The sequence below is a fragment of the Mastigoproctus giganteus genome, chromosome 4 (genome assembly GCF_048544385.1).
Source record: "Mastigoproctus giganteus isolate SK-2022 chromosome 4, ASM4854438v1, whole genome shotgun sequence".
Lineage (NCBI taxonomy): Eukaryota > Metazoa > Arthropoda > Arachnida > Uropygi > Thelyphonidae > Mastigoproctus > Mastigoproctus giganteus.
This window is the reverse complement of record NC_143578.1, coordinates 78,431,934-78,450,845: the sequence shown is the minus strand read 5'-3', so window position 1 is coordinate 78,450,845 and position 18,912 is coordinate 78,431,934. Positions and strand designations below refer to the sequence as shown.

The 18,912-nt window shown below is 39.3% G+C and overlaps 1 protein-coding gene across 2 annotated transcripts in view; it reads left to right on the top strand.

The window, feature by feature from the left end:
* Positions 1 to 18,912, top strand: part of LOC150086857 (GRAM domain-containing protein 4-like) — a 216,734-nt gene that overhangs the window by 100,082 nt on the left and 97,740 nt on the right. For both annotated transcript variants that reach the window (XM_090371631.1, XM_090371632.1), the window contains one exon: positions 5,911 to 6,020. In XM_090371631.1, the coding sequence (XP_090227757.1) occupies positions 5,911 to 6,020 (110 nt within the window). The remainder of the gene's footprint in view (positions 1 to 5,910; positions 6,021 to 18,912) is intronic.

Sequence of the window (18,912 nt, the reverse complement as noted above, 5' to 3'; positions counted from 1 at the left end):
TGTGTCAGTAAGTACTAGCCAGTTATGATCTGCTAGCAGCTGTGCTGAAGACCAGAGATAAGGGGTAGGAATGTGCCAAGAGCAATGATCCCAGAAATTTGGCTCTGTAATTTTACCCATCGCCACCTTGATTGCGAATAGTAGCATTCTTTCTCCAATGTAAGATCAGCGCCTATGCGGTTGAAGGGCATTTGCTGTGTTACTCTGAGAGCTGGGGAAGGTTGAGTTTGGTGTTGGTCCATTTAAACGGCCAGAATTTGGCAGCAAATATCCTTTTAAGGTTGGATTCAGCAGCCAAGGCCTATTTCTCTGAAGCATATAATACCGTTAGGTGTAGATTTGATATGGTATACATTTTTCCCAAGTGTGGGTCATTAGTGTGGAGCAGCTGTTGCTTGGTGCCACAGCGTAGTGAAGTCAGCCTTGAATGTATAAGGTTAACATGATCAGTGAAGGATAGCTTGGAGTCAATAATGGCCCCCAGGTCTTTGTAAATTTGAACACTTGGAACTGAGGAGCCATTGAGCACAGGTTCCAGCATTGTTGGACTGCCCTTTAATGAGAAAATGATTTGTGTTGATTTCAGAGGATTAATTTGGAGGTTGAATGTGTTGAGGTAGTCAGCTATGTCCTGTAATTTCCTGTTGATTTGCTGAATGGTTTCAGCTGCTGAACCAGATGACGATATCGTACAAAGAAGCTTGACATTGTCAGCATTGTCCTGGAATGACAAATGGCACCATAATTGCTATAAAGCAAACACTGGACAGGACACACCCCCTCCCCCTTGAGGCACATCAGCAGTTATATAATGCATGAAGGTCTTTGTTCCAATCTTTAGCACAAGGGTCCTGTTGGATAGGAGAGATTCTAGGAACCAGAGAACATCGCCACGGAAATTGAAATAGTTTTCTAACAGACGTTAGAGGACTGTCACAGAAAATGTGGTGGGTGATGGATAGTAATAGCACTTTCTCCAGAATTTTTACCAATATTGAGGTGCAAGTGATGGGTCTGTATTGACTTGGGAGAGTTGATTGTTGGTGCTTAAGAAGAGGCCAGATGGGATACCTGTTCTACTGTGGTGGAAAGTAATGATCGTCAAGGCATCTGTTATGTAGGTTGAGGAGCAGATCAATGATGAAGACACTTAAGTAGTTGATGATGGACTGGGGATGCCATAATTACCCGTGGTTGCTGTGTGAGGGAGCACATTAATGGCCTGTATTAATTGTTGCTTGGAAATTCGAATTGCAGCAAGACCATCAGTAGGATGACAGTGACTGAAGACTGGCAGGTTAGTTAGAGCTGGAGGCTGTGTAGAAAATCTGGCATTGTAGTCGAGCAGCCACTCAACAGGTTCGATGTTACTAGGAGGACTAGCCTTTGTTTTGTAGAACAGTTCGCCCTTTTTTAGGGTTCTTTCCAGGTGCTCTTTAATTGCTGCTGATTTGTATCTGTTGAATTCGGCTCTAGCTCTGGAGAATGCGATGCAATCTTGGACTTCTCCAAAGGCTTTCCATTTGGAATGTAGTGACCTTTTGTAGTGGAAACTTTGGTTGAGCTGGAGAGTCCACCACACTTTGCAGCACGGGGTGATGGTCTTGGTAGCAGTGTGAAGAGTGATTGTATTGATCCTTCTGGTAATTAGATCAGTTACGAGGCTCAGTTTGATTCCATCTAAAATATTCCATGGGACGGTGCATGCAACTTCGATACAGCACACTGGATTCAGAAATTGTGTGGTGGTGACCTTTCACACAGATTTGGTTTTTGGGATATTGGAAGTTTTTTTGGCTAAGAGAGCTGTAAATATGATTGACTGGTGGTCCAATTGAAACAGGTCACCTGTGGTTTCTTTGAGTTGACATATCGCCAAAAAATAGACCGTGTTAGACTAGAATAGACTGTAATATATTTAGGTGTATCCCACCCCTGTAGAAACAGTCTCTCCTATTAACAAGCACAGACTGCACTGAGAAAAATTCTACCTTACCAGCCTTGCACAATCTCTCCAGGACTGAATTTATTGACAGGGTTCTCATCGTATACTCCCTTCTATTATGTCTGGGCAGAATTGCACACACTTTCAAATTTAACCCTAACTCGTGACTTTTTTTTTTTTTAGCATTGACCTGTACTTGTTAAGTAAGTCCACAGATCTCCTACTGTTAATGTTATTAGTGGCAACATCTACAACAATATCACCTTTTTGCCCTTAAAGGTATCTTCTCTACAATGTCATCAACTTTTGCTCCTAGCAGACACCCTGGTCCTGTTCCACTTATCCTTTTTGCACAATACATTTCCTGTTTCTCTGACTATAGTCACTGATAATAACTAAGCTCCTCTGGGATCAGTGCATTCTGCCTTGCAGATTACTGCTGTGTTGCCTGATGCACAAGACTGAGCTCTGGTGTTGAGTTGAGCAGCTGAGAGCTTGATGGGCCCCACATTTTAATTCCTTCAAGGACATCTACCCTACTCTTCAAACTCTCATAGACACCCATCAAAATGCTAAATTGGTGCCTAATTTCTTTACACTCTCTGCACTTAGCGCGCGCGCGCGCACACACACACACACACACACACACACACACAAAGACGTCCTCCTTGGTTAGATCATGTTCTGTTTTAGAAAGATCCGGAAATATTTCACAAGTTGCACATTTTTTTTAGGTTGTAATGTGTTGGAGAATTGCCAAATTCGGTTTCTCCCAAGTCACAGCACTTCCACTGCTTTGCCGCTCTAGGCTGGGGCATGATTTCCATTTAAATACAATTTAATTGATTAATTGACGATACTATGCTAAGCTAATAGATTCCTAAATGCAGCAATGCGTATTGAGCTATCTAGTTTCATGTTATACCTTACAGCAGTGTTTCCCAAACTGGAGTCTGCGGACCGGTTCCAAGGGGTTTGCGAAATGGTGGTCGACCATATATATATAAATATACATGCATATAACATACGCGTATGTTATATGCATGTTTTTATTAATTTTTATTAATATTTTTATTAATATTTGTTAATTTTTATTAATATTTGAAGGGGTCCATGAACTTTTTTTTTTTGATTTTTGAAAGGGTCCGTAGAGCTCAGTAGTTTGGGAACCACTGCCTTATGGTATCAAGTTTGAGATATATGTTATGCTATACATAATGATCACAATGTTAAATTAGTTATATTCTTAGCTAAACACAAAAAAAAGATATATACCCAATAAGGGATTGGAACCTTTGAGCTACTTATTTATCACAATTAAAACCCTACTATTCCTCTGGACTACTGGTTAACTTCTGTGATATTCACGCCAAAACATCAATACAAATACAGGAATTCTTGTCCATGTCGACTCATTGCTTCCTACAGTTTTTGCAAATTCGGTGGCTGCAGATGTCTACCCCAAAGAATTTGTTCTACCTTATCCCACAGTTGCTCCATTGAATTGATATCTAGTGAATGGCAACGTCCCCACAGTAAGTCGAATTCACTTATATTCCTAAAACTGCTTCTATCCAATTCTGGCCTTGTGTAACAGTATTAGCCTTTTGGAAGAACGCATTTGCAGATTGCTACACTGCAGTTATGAAGGGATATGCCTTGATGAGAATCAATTTCCAGATGACATGTCATCCAAATGTTGTGTCAAAAGAATGAAGTTCTTTAAATCAAATGTGTACAACTCCCCACATAATTATACCACCACTACCAGCCTGCATTTTTGATACCTAGTAGGATGGGTTCACTATCTAATGCTGTTTTCACCATATTCTGGTACTCGCATCATTAGGAACCAGGATTCATGTGAAACATCAGGAACCAGAATTCAATAAACCAGGTAATATTTATGCAATTCTCCACTGTCCATTGTCCATGTTGGCATTCTTGGTAACATTATGCTGTAACCATATCTTCTTGTTTATTGCTAACCCAAGTGGAAACCAGTTCAGTCATAAACTGTGATACCCCATCCATGACTAATTATGATGAGTTGTGCATTCTAAAATTCCTCCTTTGATTGCCACTGTTAAGTCTTGTTACTCTCCATTGGTTTCTTGCATCAATGAGCTGTGTCCAATCACAGGGTTGCCATTAGCTTGATGCTGTATTGTTATTGGGCCAATCTTGATACACCCAAGACAATTCTTACACAAAAAAATAGCAGGGTTGCAGTTTCCAAGATACTGACATGTCCGGTATCAAGTACCATGCATGTTTACTCAAATCTTTTGTTTCACCATTTTCAGACTCAAATGCACGTGTGGCACACTTCCACATTTGCCTACCTGCTTTGGTACATGATAGTGTTATTGAAGGAGTACAATACCCCATACACCATTTCATGAAAGGAATGGTATCCATCGTTTTCATGAAGGTAGTCTCTCACTAGATGCAGGTACTATATATACTACAGAGAGGATTCAGCCAAAAAATATATTATTATTATTATTATTATTATTATGCTTAACATTATATAATGGTTTCACTCATAAACAGGTCTTTTACATAAACACGTTTGTGTGTATGAGAAAGAGAGTATGATTACAATTATCAATAATAAGGTAATAAACTCACTAATGATAAAATAGTAGTGATATTTATTATTATCAATATTTGATTTGCACAGTGTAATACTTATTTTCTCCTGAGAATAGAAAATATATAATCCTCTATAAAACTCTTAAAATTGTTTCTTTAAAATACCAATTAAAAAAAATGTTTGACTTACAATTCCCACAAATTTCAAATGCACTAGTATTAAATGAAGTAATGCAGGGGTATTACTTCAGTTTAATAATGGGGCATGGGTATATGTATATATATATCCTGTTAGTGTTCAGATAAATTATAATAATATATGTTTTCAACATATTGATTTAATTTTATATTTTTTCAATAACACAATGTTCAGTGAGCCCACTGTGCATGCTATTTGTCACACCCCCTTAAATTTAAATATAAATATCTGTTAATATGTCAATGTGAATTGACATATTAACAGCAGAATTGAACAAGCCAGGCAGGCATTCACCAAATGGAGAACTCTCCTCACCGACAGAAGCTTGAACATCATGCTCAAATTACGCACATTGAAATGCTACATCTGGCCAATACTGCTCTACGGTGTAGAAACCTGGACTCTAACATCAGCCACTACAAAAAAGCTCCAGGCCTTCGAAATGTGGCTCTACCGAAGAATACTGAAAATTCCGTGGACAGCCAAGATAACCAATGCACAGGTCCTGCAGGACATGCACACGGAACGGGACCTGCTCAAAACCATCATCAGCAGGAAATGCAAATACCTAGGTCACATCGCTAGGAACCATCAAAAATATCACCTACTACCACTCATCCTGGAGGGAAAGATCGAAGGCAAGAAACGCCCAGGCAGACCGAAAATGGCATGGCTAGATAACATCAACACCTGGCTTCACATGACAACAGCACAAATTCTACACGCAGCGCTAGACAGAGAACAATATCAAAACGAAGTCGCAAACGCCATTCGGCAGCATTAAAGAAGAAGAAGAACAGATAATCACTTCAGTTTCAAAATCTATTCTGATTATATTTTAAACGGAAAAATGTGTCTGTAAAAAATCTGTGTGGTGTAGTGTATAAAATGTGCCATGCATCTGCTTGTGTAATTTTTGCTTTGATTTTGTTCACTGCACATTTCTGTGCATTGCTATATGGTATCAGGAAATAATGACTTTGAGCTTTTAACTCTGAACAGTGGGAAAAAAAAAAAAATGTCATTAATTTTAAGTTGCATATTTTCTGTCAGATGAAATATTAATCTTGTTTTCATAGCTGTAATTATTTTTAACATATATATATATATATATATATATATATATATATATATATATATGTGTGTGTGTTTCTTTTTCTATGCCTAGTTTATTCCTATGGCAACAGCCAGATGTTACAGCTCATTTGTTTTTAGTACTTTTTGCTGCATTTCTAGCTTCCTGTGTCTTCCCTGCCAATAAGTTGTTCACTGCATTAGGTAAGTGATTTTATATATGCAGAGACATTCATGTTGCTGTAGATTAGCATTAAAAGTGGCAAATGATGCAAGAAAGCAAGCTTATATAGAATTAGCAAAAAAAAAAAAAAAACATCTCCCATTTCACCTATTCATTCCCCCACACACAACTCTTAAAATAGATGCACCCAACATGAAGATCAGTTACAGGAAAGGCTACAAGAATATCTACTGATGCTATTGATGAAGCATTAAATGGGTTGGAAAACTGCTAGCTTGGGAAGATACACAGACTAATAGATTAACAATAGCTGCAGGCAGATGAGAAAGTGATTCTTGCACTGCTTCCATTGGAAAGAGGCAGCCTTGAAAGCAAGGTGCTGGGGATTTTAAGGACTGCTGGGAGTCATCATGAAACAAATAAATACATGGCCTGTGTTAGTGTAGCTAACAGTAAGAACAGGTGCATGTACACCAATACTAGTATAATATTAAATAAATTTGATGAATTTGTTTGAAGTGCTGATCAAGACATCAAATGCAGATATTGTTGAGATATCAGAGACTTCATGTCACTCAGATATAGGGGATGCAGAATTTGAATATGAGGAGTACAGTGTATACAGAGAGGATATTGTGTACATTGTTAAGCGGCACTGGGGGATTATCCTACAAACCACATAGTATATATTGTGACACTACAACTCTAAATTCCAGAGTTAGCGTTAGTTTGTGTAGTATATCGTTGGGTTATGTTGGTCTGTTGTGCCTCTGGCATTTAGCTGTGGGTTCCCCTGGTGGGAGCCCATGTTACCTTGCACTGCCCAACTTTGCCAGGAAGAGCCCCCCCCCCAAAAAAAACAGCTTTGGAAGAGGAAGATGTGGAAAGGGGTGAGAGAGAAGGGGATTGGAACATTTGTAGGGCAGAAGAGAGGAAGGCTGCCCACCCAGAAATAGGAAGTTAAAGGAATAAAGAGGAACCCTGCAGCATGTTTCCCCTTTTCCGTCATACAGAAAGGACAGTCAGGATAGGAGAAGAGTTAGTTAAGAAGCACACAAAATCTAAGGCACTGCATCCAGTTGACATGGATGACCAGTGCAACATTATCAAGTTATCAAATGCAGACATTATCAGGATATCAGATATTAGGATGCAGAATTTGAATATGGGGAGTATAATGTATACAGAAAGGACAGACAGGTTCCTGGAAGGGAGAGGAGTTATACTCTTTGTTAAGAAGCACCCAAAATTTGAGGCATGCATCCAGTTGATATGGGTGGCGAAGGCAATGTTGAGTCAGTTTGGTGTCTCATAAGCACTGGTAAAGTCAGAGCATATCTGAAACGGCACAGCTGTTGGGGTGCTCACGGTCAGCCATGGTTAGTACCTACCAAAAGTGGTCCGAGGAGGGGAACCCACAAACCGCCAGGTAGGTATTGGATGACCATGGCTCATCGATGCTCGAGGTGAGCGAAGGCGCTCCTGGATGGTATGTGGCAACAGAAGGGTGACTGTGGGGCAACTCGCCAGTAATTGGAATACTGTTGACTGGAGTAATGTGTCACAACACACAGACATCAAACCCTACTGAAAATGGGGCTGGCTGCATAGCTGCAGGCCTCTCCCACGCTAACCATGGTTCACTGGCGACAGCGCCTACAATGGGCACGCAAGCATTGAAACTGTACCTTGAGTGAATGGAAGCTGGTCGTCTGGTCCGATGATTCACATTTCCTGTTGCACCATGTGGATGGCTGGGTACGTGTGCGTCGTTTACCTCGGGAAGTGATGGTGCCTGGATGTACCGTGGGACAAAAACAAGCCAGTGGTGGCGGTGTCATACTTTGGGTGATGTTCTGCTGGGATACCCTGGGTCCAGTCATCCATGTGCCAGGCATTCTGACCTCTGGCATCTACCACCTACCTGGGAGGATGACAAGGATCATTTGTGCTCTTCCATGGCACTGGTCTCTTGCAAGGTGGATATTTCAAGTTGACCGATGTCTCTTTGGTCCAGCTAATATTAATGGGCTTCGACAGTCTCATTATGACTGTTCATAAAAAACGTCATCACCATTAAATTCTGATCAAATTTTCCTGAATTCGACTTGCATAGCAATCAGTGCTTTATTGAGAAACAATCTCATTGTGGCTGTGGCTGTTGTTTCCAACAGCTGCAGCCGCAATGAGATTTTCATCTACTTCTAGTACTTCTCTTCTCGTGGAAGACTGTAAAGATGTATTTCATTGCTGTATATCTTGGAGCAGAAGAGATGAATATCAACATGCTTCCTGTGGGCAGCAGTCTCATTATGATTACTTGTCACTGGCTAACCTTTTAAATGCTTTTGTATTTAACATTTAAATTTTAACACTTTTTTTAACAGTTAAAGTTTTAACATTTAAATTTCCTTGAAATATCTTAAAATTTAAGCAAGGTAAAAATCAGAATATTTCTGAGTAAAACAATTATAGGTTAAATTACACAGAGGATTTTTTTTTTTTTTTTTTTGCTGGCTCCCATGTTTGGGCAACCTGAGAGCTTGATTGTTGGTGCCCACCAGTATTGCACTGTCTCCAGTGGGTGCGGGATTTTGTGCATTTCAGCACTGCAGCACATTGGGCTGACACACGAGTGCCGACATTTTTTCGGGCACGCTCTGCAGAGATTCTGCACTAACACAGATGAACAAGGTGGAGATTGGAAAATGCCTAGGAGCCACCAGCAATACCACACACACACACACACACACACACACACACACACACACACACACACACACACACACACACACACACCCCATCTACTTAAACATCATTGCTGACCAGGTACGCCCTTTCGTGGCAACGGTCTTCCCCTCTGGCAGCGCAATCTTTCAGCAGGATAATGCGCCATGCCACACTGCCCAGGTTGTTTGAGACTGGTTCGCGGAACATGAGGAAGACGTCCAGATATTGCCATGGCCTACAAATTCCTGAGACATCAGTCCCATCAGTCATCTGTGGTTTGTGTTGGAACAGCAATTCTGATCTGCGGCATCTCAACCACGGACCTTACAGGAATTAAAGGATCTGCTGGTTATGTGTTGGTACCAGATACCACAAGACACATTTAGAAATCTTGTAGCATCCATGCCTTGCCGGGTACAAGCTGTTTTGGCTGCACATTAAAAATAACTAAATAAAATCAAGTTTAAATAATGCATTAAGTATTAAAATTGGTAATATTGAACGGATTCAAAATATAGATCTATGCACATTCTCCAGAACCCACACCAAGTGTAAATCTATAAGTGCACTTCTGAAAGGGTTAATGTCTCCCAATATTTGCCTTTGGAAGACAGAGAAAGATATTTTTTAGTAATCTCACAACTTAGTTGTGTTTATACAAATCACTGAACTCTTTTCAGCATTCTCTCCCTTTTCCTTCAACTCGTGCACATTACTACTAGTATTAATACTAACTAATTTTTTTTTTTTTTTTTTTTTTATGAGAACCCCAAACACGAGAGGTATTATAACCTATAGTACTTAGTACCGTGCTTGGGTTGGAAGTTGAGAAGACGAAAGAAGATATTTGTTGATATTGGACTTGAACTTCTGTAGATTGTAATTTTCAGGAAATACGTATGAAGGAAGGTTGTTCCAGAAAACGGCAGTTGAATGAATAAATGAGGAAGATGAAAAGTTGGTTCTGTGGGTTTGAAGTTGGACAGTAAATGGATGTTGGCTGGTGGCGACACGTGTTCGGACTGTTTTGAAAGAGAGAGCGGGAATTATAGAAGCCAATTCAGAAGAACAGTGCCCATGGAAGTATCTGTAGAAGAGGCATGCAGCAGAAACAGTGCGTCTATGAGAAAGCGAGTGGAGAGACTCTGTTACAGATGAATCATTAATTAACCTAACAGCCCTCTTCTGAATGGAATCAAGAAGCCTGAGAGAGGTTTTGGGGGCACCACCCCAGATGTGGGAACAATATTCCATGGCAGGGCGGATTTGCGATTTATACAGAGTGAGCAGCTGTTTGGGAGAAAAGTAACGCCGAGAGCGAAAGAGAAAACCAAGTTTTTTAGATGCAGAGGAAGCAATATTTGTAATGTGCTTGTGCCAAGAGAGATTAGAAGTCAGGGTAATCCCCAAAAGAGATATATCATTTTGCCTAGAAATCGGAGTGTCATTAAAGATAAGCATAGGAGCAGAAGAATCCTTTTTGCGAGATATAAGACAAGATTGAGTTTTAGAAGGGTTGAAATCAACTAAGTTGTCTTTGCCCCACTGGAGAATTACCTGAAGATCGGCATTTAAGGAATTGGCAGCAGATTTTCGAGAACTTGAAGCTGATTGAGCTGGACAAGTTTTCTCAAAATGGAAAGTTGAATGCAATGTGCTATCATCGGCAAAACTATGGATAGGATTTCCAGTCAATGGAAGAAGGTCATTGATATACTAGAGGAAAAGAGTGGGGGAAAGAACTGAACCTTGGGGGACACCGGCATTAGTGGAGAAGTTAGAAGACAGAGAGCCATCTACCATCACCCTCAGTGAGCGATCAGAGAGAAAACTGGATAACCAATTACTAAAAACAGTTGGCAAACCATAAGATGGAAGCTTGTTTAGAAGACCTTTATGCCAAACACGATCAAAAGCCTTTGAGATGTCAAGAGCAACTACGTGTGTTTCACTGAACCTTTCCATTGAATTAGTCCATAAATGGGTAACATAAGCCAGAATATCACCAGTGGATCGACACTGATGGAATCCATACTGGCGATCGTTGATCAGACGGAAGGTTTCTAGGTAGTTTAAGAGTTGGCGGTTAATTGATTTCTCCATTACTTTAGAAAGAGTAGAAGTAATTGCAATGGGACGATAATTGGATGAGAGGGATTTGTCACCCTTTTTAGGAACGGGCTGGATATGAGCAAATTTCCAAGCAGAAGGAAAAACGCCTTTGGAATAAGAAAGTGAAAAAAGGCGGTAAAGAATAGGAGTAAGTTCAGGAGCACAGGTTTTGAGAACAAGTGGAGAAATACCTTCAGGACCTGGAGCTTTCTTAGCATCAAGATTCATCAAAATCCTTCTGATATCCTTTTGACGGAAGACCACAGGAGGCATTGAATGGAGCGTGTTAGGAATGGTGGGAGGTGTTTTACCAAGATCATTAATACATGAACTGGAAGAAAAATGGGATGCTAGCAGGTCAGCTTTATCCTTGGCTGAAGTGACAACAGAACCATCTGGTTTGGACAGAGGTGGAGCAGAGATGGGCAAAAGTTGCGGCCAATAGCTTTGGCAAGAGACCAGAATGCTCGGCTACCATTAGGGCAAGAAGCAAGTTTTCTACTCTTAGCCTGTTCAAACTCTAGTTTGGACTGATTAATAACTGCTTTACAATTGTTGCGAGCTTTGGTATAGGCAGAAAATGAAATTGAAGAATTAGAAACAAGCCATTTACGATATGCAACGTTCTTCTCTTGGACAGCCTTAGCACATCTATTGGAAAACCAAGGTTTAGATAAAGGACGAGATTTTAAAGTGGAGTGTGGGATAAAGGATTCCATTCCTGCAAGAATAATTTCACTGACACGATCTTAGCAAACGTTGACATCAGACGTTTTGAAACAGTAATCAGACCAAGGAAAAGATGAAAAGAAGTCTCTCAGGTCATCCCATTTTGCATTCTTGTAATGCCAAACAATACGAGGTTGGGAATAGCCATGAGATAAAGGTTCCATTGGAGAAGAGACAATCACCAAGTTGTGATCTGAAGTGCCTAAAGGACCTCTCACTTCAACCTTGTACTTAGAAGGGTTGTTTGTGAGAAAAAGATCAAGCGTATTGGCTGTATGATTAGTATTGTCCGGTATTCTTGTAGGTAAATGAACAATCTGTGCTAGATCATTAGTAATTGCAAAAGCCTCAGCATCATCTCGACCTGCTGGGTCGGTGTGACTAGAAAACGGAAGCCAGCTGGAGTTGTGAACGTTAAAATCACCAAGGAAAATTACCTCACTGTTAGGAAAGTTGGACGGGAGAAAGTCAAGTTGCAAAGAGAGGAAGTCAAAGAGCTCCAAGTGCTTAGTGGAGTTGGGAGAACGGTAGAGACAACAGATGAATTTTACACAATGAGGTAGAGAGATTTTAAGCCAGAGAAGATCAAAGAGAGGAGATTCCAAATTGCCAAGTCTCTGACAGGGAATATCAGAACAGACATATGCACAAGTACCACCTTTGAGTCGAAAGGAATCATACAGCAAATAATTTGGACATCTGAGATGAGCAGTAGTTGAATCAACTGATAACTGAGATTCTGTCAGAAAAAGTACATGGGGTTTGGAAGACTGCAAGTGGAAATGGACATCATTGAGATTAGAATTGAGACCACGTATATTTGTGAAATGAATTAGGAAGTCCTAATACCACTACTAATATAAAATAACACTAATAACACAATACTATAATGTAATATACAGTAGATTCCAGTTATTTGGGGCAAATCTTAAAAAACAGAACCCAATCGAGAAAGTAGCCAGGGTTTACTTTGCTTAATTGGGACAATATGCTGTTTAATCGGGGCAGGAGACCGCAGCACTGGAGATTACCCTATGATTGTCTCCGACCGTATCACATGGTTTAGTTGGATTTCTGGAGGACACAACCATAAAACAATAAAAACAATTAGCAGTCACCTGTTTATTGTGCTTTTCTGTTAGTGCAATCTATCATAAACGGATAGTAAATCGATCTTATTGAATTTGCGATAATACCGAAGCTGGAATTCTGTGGGTTATTATGGTGAAATGTGTTTACGCTTCCATGAAATCTTCAATTATATAAAAAAATTAATTTTCAGAATCTTCTCTTCATTCCTATTTTTAAAGCTTCGTAATTTGTTACTCCGTTCTCACTTGCGTGTATTGTGTTACTTGCAATTTGTGTGTGCCGTGTTCTTTGTTATTGATTGCTTATCTTTTTACTGTTTTAAATTTTAACTCCCACCCACAAATGTCAGTGAACAGAAATGTCAACTAGTTTAGTTAGCATGTACATATTACAGTACGTATTAATTATTCCGATTATCACGTATATTCTTCCGATTTTCTTGTATTTTTTAATTGGTAAGGTAATAAAGGGTAAATTTGTACTTAATATATCTTTACTTTTATAGCTTGTATATAATATTCCTCCTATTTTCACTAATTAGAACTACTGTTTAATAGAATTAAAATTCTGTTCACAAACGTGATCACAATGACCGGCGCTTACTACACATCATATAGTGAATGGTACTTTACTATGGTAAGTCCATCGTAACATGATTTGATTGTACAGTGAACCAATTGTAAAGTAAGGGGTCCATTGTATTTTTAACTATTTAAGCTAAACTTCGGATAATTGGAGCAGCCACTTAATCGGGCAAAAATGCACTAGTCCTGATATGTCCCAAATAACTGGAATAAACTGTAATACTAATTTGTACTAATACTAATGCTAGGTGGTAGATGACTTATCAGCCAGTGTATTCCCGAGTGACAAGCGATTTTCTTCCTGTGAATATAGAGTGCTCTGCAAAGTGATATAGTTTTTTCTTTTCTAGTGCACCTGTTCTTTTGTTTGCTTGAAGTGGTTCTGCACTTTAGAGGTCAAAAGTAAGAAAGGCAATCCACCTTTCTTTTCTTAGTCTTTATATTTATCACTAATCAACTCTACTAAATTAAACAACTGCTTGGTCACTGGTAGCATCCCTCCTGCCTCCACGTGGCCAGGCCAGTAACCTGGGGGATAAACCAATCCTTGGGGCTAAAAGGAGCAGAGATGGAAACAAATAAATTTCCTTGTTTAGAGCCAAAGAACTCTCAACAAAGTGGCAGTCACGATACTGACCATGACCTCTCTCTCTTGAAAAGAATGAAGAAAGCCACTGGCAGACAGGAATCACCAGCATTCCTGATAATACATTCTCTGTCAACACAACCTGTGTGCAAACTCTCCCCCTTCGTCATTCAGAGATGCCTCGAACATGCAGCAGGTTCACCAATATTGGTGAAACGTGTCCATTCTGGAGATTTATTAATAGAGACCACCAATTATTACGTCTGACATCCTTGAGTGAAATCCCAGTTCAAATCACACCACATACCACCTTCAATTCTTCAAAGGAATTCTTTGGAATTTATTGAATGTTCCTGAAGATGAAATAGTTCAGGAACTTAAAGGTCAAAAAGTCACTCAGGCAAAAAGTATCTTGATCCATAAAAAGATGGCAGTTTAGTCCCTGCCCAGTGTAATTTTAACTTTCAGTTCTCCAAACTTAGCAGCTTCAGTCAAAGCAGGATATTTAAACTGTCATATTCAGCCGTATATCCCAAACCCCCCAAGATGTTTTAAATGCCAGAAATTTGGCCATTCCCAGACAGCATGCCGTGGAGACTCAACATGTGCAAACTGTAGATGAAAAACTCATGCTCAAATAGAATGTCAGACATCAACTCTGCAGTGTCCTAATTTCAAGAGCAACCATCTGGCATACTCCAAAGACTGCGATCTCTGGAAGTTGGGGAAAAAAATATAAATAAAATTGGAAATAAAGTTTCCTACCAAGAGGCAAGAAAACAAGTAAAATTAAGTATGCAATATGACCTATTCTTCTGCTACTTACAGTCACCAATCAGTAGCATGTCAAACAGAAGTGTCCATCCCTCTAGACACATCGATCTCAAACCGGGCTCGATCAGTCCTCTTGGTCCTGTTTTCCATCTCCACCAAATGTAGTAGACCAATGCTTTACTGACAGTTCCATCCCAGAGACTTCCCCGTTGTCAAGCAGTGGGTAATTTGTAAAAATCAGATCCTGTTGAGGTGAAGCAATCTCATTTACCAAGCATGGACACAGATGAGACAGCCAACCAAGAATATCTGCTTGAAATACGTGCAGATGATGATATGGAAGAAAGCAATGACCAATGAGAGCAGTGAGCATTGACCAAAGCAATGAGAGCAAAGGATGCCCTACTTTTTCAAGAAAAGAAAAATCAAAACTCTACAGATATAAATAAACCACTTACAGAAAACACACTCATCTTCTGCTCACAAAACTAAATAATGGAACATCATACAATGGAATTGCAGAGCGCAGCAATATTTATGATATCTAAGAATTAATTCACCTTTGCATTCGTTTCATTGGCGCCTCCGTAGCCAGGTGGGAGGGAGCAGCAGTGCGTAGCACATGCTTCTTGATTAGACCGGGGTTTGAGCCCGTCACCACCAAATACGGAGGATGCGGAAAGGTCAGGGAATGACCACCACATATCCCGGAGCAATATGGCCTTAGTTGCTAATGCTCCTAAAAAATCCAAATAACAAACAATAACATTCGTTTCATGTGCCCACAAGAAACGAATTTAACACCAAAATGATACTATCTTCAAAAAAGATTGATCTGAAACTAACATGGTGGGAGTAGCTGTACTCTTGCAATCATGAGTCCTCTCCAGGCGCATTCCATTGCAAACACTATTAGAAGCTATTGCTACACGTATAGTAATCAGTACCACATTGACAGTGGCCTCGCTGTATCTTCCGCCAAACTATCCATGCACAATCTGGAGAATTTGACACTATTGAACACTGGATTTGCCCACTTACATCCATTTTCCTACTAGTCAACCACTGCAATAGATCTCTCAATTTGCTGTCTGATCCTCTTCCCAACTAGAGTGGGCAGTATATGACAATCCTCTAAACAGCTGTCACTATTCGCTGATTTGTAGCATTCAGACCACCCATTCAGAAAAAAACAAAAACTAAATTGAAATTTTTCAAAGCAGACTGGGCAAAATTTACTAATCATGTATCTTTTGATGATGACATCATTGAGTCTTCTGCTATTGACACTGTCACTGATCGTATTGTAACGTAGATATTAAAAAGATAGCATAGCAACAGCCGCCATCCCACAGTCTCAAATAAGAAACCTTCTGCATGCCAATCAACTGGAGGAATGGTGATTGTAACAAAGTGAAAAAGAGAAAAAAATTCAGCATGGAAAACCTGCCGCAAATATCCCACCACTGCCAACCTTATTAACTTCAAGAGACTGAGAGCCAAAGCTCGTTACATCTGGCGAAAGGCCAAAAAAGACTTATGGATAAAATTTGCCTCCTCAGTCAACAAAGATACTGATCCACGAATAATCTGGGAAAAACTAAAGAAGCTAAGTGGGAAAATATCATATATCACCTTCTCCTATTATCTGGAATGGAAAGGAGACCTCCTCTCTTGGGGAGATTGCCAATGCCTTTGGAACTGTTCTGTGAATTGTCCGCCTCAAGTGCATATTAACAGTCTTTTCAAAAAATTGAAGCCGAACCTGAGAAAAGGAAACAACTTCAAAGCTACATGTCCTTTACCCTTTAGCCAACCATTCATAATATCTGAACTGAAAGAATCTATATATACCTCAAGAAACAGGGCTCCTGGCCATGATGGAATTTACTATATAATGTTTCAGCATCTCAATCAGAAATCACTATTGTCGTTGCTAAATATTACAATGGGATATTCTCAGAACATATATTCCCCACTTCCTGGGAACATTGTTATGTAATAGCTATACTGAAACCTGGAAAAGATCATTCGATTCCTCACAATTATAGACCAATTTCTCTAACCAGTTGCTTGAGTAAGACTTTGGAAAAAATGGTTCACCATCAACTCATCTGGTACCTTGAATCCCGAAATATAATAAGTAACAATCAGTTTGGTTTTCGAAAGTATAGATCTTCCCTAGACCTTGTGACAAAAGCTTGATCAAGCACAAGAAACTCATTCATCAGAAATCAACATCTTGTCATGATATGCCTCAGGATATAGAGAAGGCTTTTGATACCACATGGGGATATGGCATCCTAAGAGATCTCCATTCTATTCATATGAATAGAATGGCATCCTAAGAGATCTCCATTCTATTCATATGAGAAGCCATTTACCATATTTTATTCAAAACTTCCTTCAACACAGATCTTTCCATGTTAGGTACCAGCAAGTTTTATTTCAAACATACGTACAAGGAGTCCCACTGGTTCTGTTCTTAGTGCCACTCTGTTTTCAATATGAATAAACAATAACACAAACTGCATTCCATACTCCATTGACTCATATATTTATGAAGATGATCTTACCGTATCCTTTCATTTCCAGAATATGAACTATGTTGAGAGTCATCTACAAATATCCACAAATAACATTGAATTATGGATGGCACAAAATGAATACAAACTGTCAAGCCACAAATCTACAGCCGTATACTTCTGCACAAAGCACAGAATGCATCCTGAACCTGAGTTGCACTTGGCCAGTCACCCCTCTACCAATTGTGAACAGTATTCGCAACTCCTAGAGCTAATTTTTGATAAGAAGTTAAACTTTCAAGAGCACATCAAATATCTAAGGACCACTTGCACAAAGAAAATGAAAATACTTTTGAGTCATTTCCAGTACATCTTGGGGTGCAGATCATTCTATGCCACTCCACTTATATAAGTTCCTAATTAGATCTTGGCTAGATTACAGAGTTGCCTGTTTATGACTCAGCTAGGGAGGAACACCTTAGCCCTTTTTGCACTTATCCAACACTCTTCTCTTAGGATAGCCCTAGGTGCATACAGAACATCACCACTTCAAAGTCTTTATGTTGAGACTTATGAACCTCCACTTAGCATCAGAAGAAATGTTGCTGATGAACTACTCAGCTAAAATTAAAAGCCTGCCTACTCGTTACGTTTGGTCACTACTGCATGAGCCTCAGTGGAAGACCTACTATGCAAATAAACCAGAACAGTTCGGCCTGCTAGTATCAGACTGCAGAATCTAACAGAAAGTGGAACATTCAGCTTGATAATATCCTCAAAGAATCAAAAGATCTGGATCCCCTGTGGCGACTACCTTCACACTTTCTTCTGATGAATACTTTTAGCAAATATTAATATCCGACAACTACATTTTGCTCTCACACAAAAGTACACCCACTTTACCAAGATCTATTCTGATGGTTCAAAGTCTGACAATCTAGTGGGTGCAGCTACTGTCTTCCCTAATACAACTGTTTCAATTTCACTTCCAACCAAATACAGCAGTTATACTGCTGAGCTCCATGCCATTAAGCTTGCTCTGAAAAACATCTCCCTGCTGTCAACAAATAAAAGCATGATATACAGCAGACTCTTGATTTACTGGAATCAGATTAACCAGGACACTTCAAGACTCCAAATTAAAAAAAAAAAAAAAAAAAATCAACCAGAAATCATAAAATTCAAGTAATAAATAGAATAAGAAACAAACAGATGTTTTGCGAGTTGTAAATAAGCGAAAAGCAGCAGCGCTAAAAGTTGTGATTGGGAGATGAATGTACCTATTCCCACAACCCCTGCCACTAAAAAAAATAAAATAATAAAATAAAATAAACCAATAGAAATAGAACAAGTGTTTAGTTTGTTTTAGTGCATTGCGTGAATTATTGCATTTCATCGCACCGCGAAAAGACAAATTTTGTTTCATTATTTATATCAGGGATGTCAATTTTTTTTATAATAAATATATTATATTTATTAAAAAATATATTATTTTTATAAGAGCAAACACAAGAGTTGTGCTTTCAATTGAACAAAAACTTGAAATTATACAAAATTTTGAAAACAGAGCATCCATTAAATCTTGAATGAACCATTATAATGTTGATGACCAAACTATCTGCGACATCATAAAAAATAAAGGGAAGCTATTAGATTTTGTGGGCACATCTGAATGCGTTAAAGACATGACTATAAGAAAAATAACGAAACAGTCTACATATGAGGACCTCAACTAGGCAATAGTGTTGTGGTTTAGATTAACAAAGAGCAGAAGTGCCAA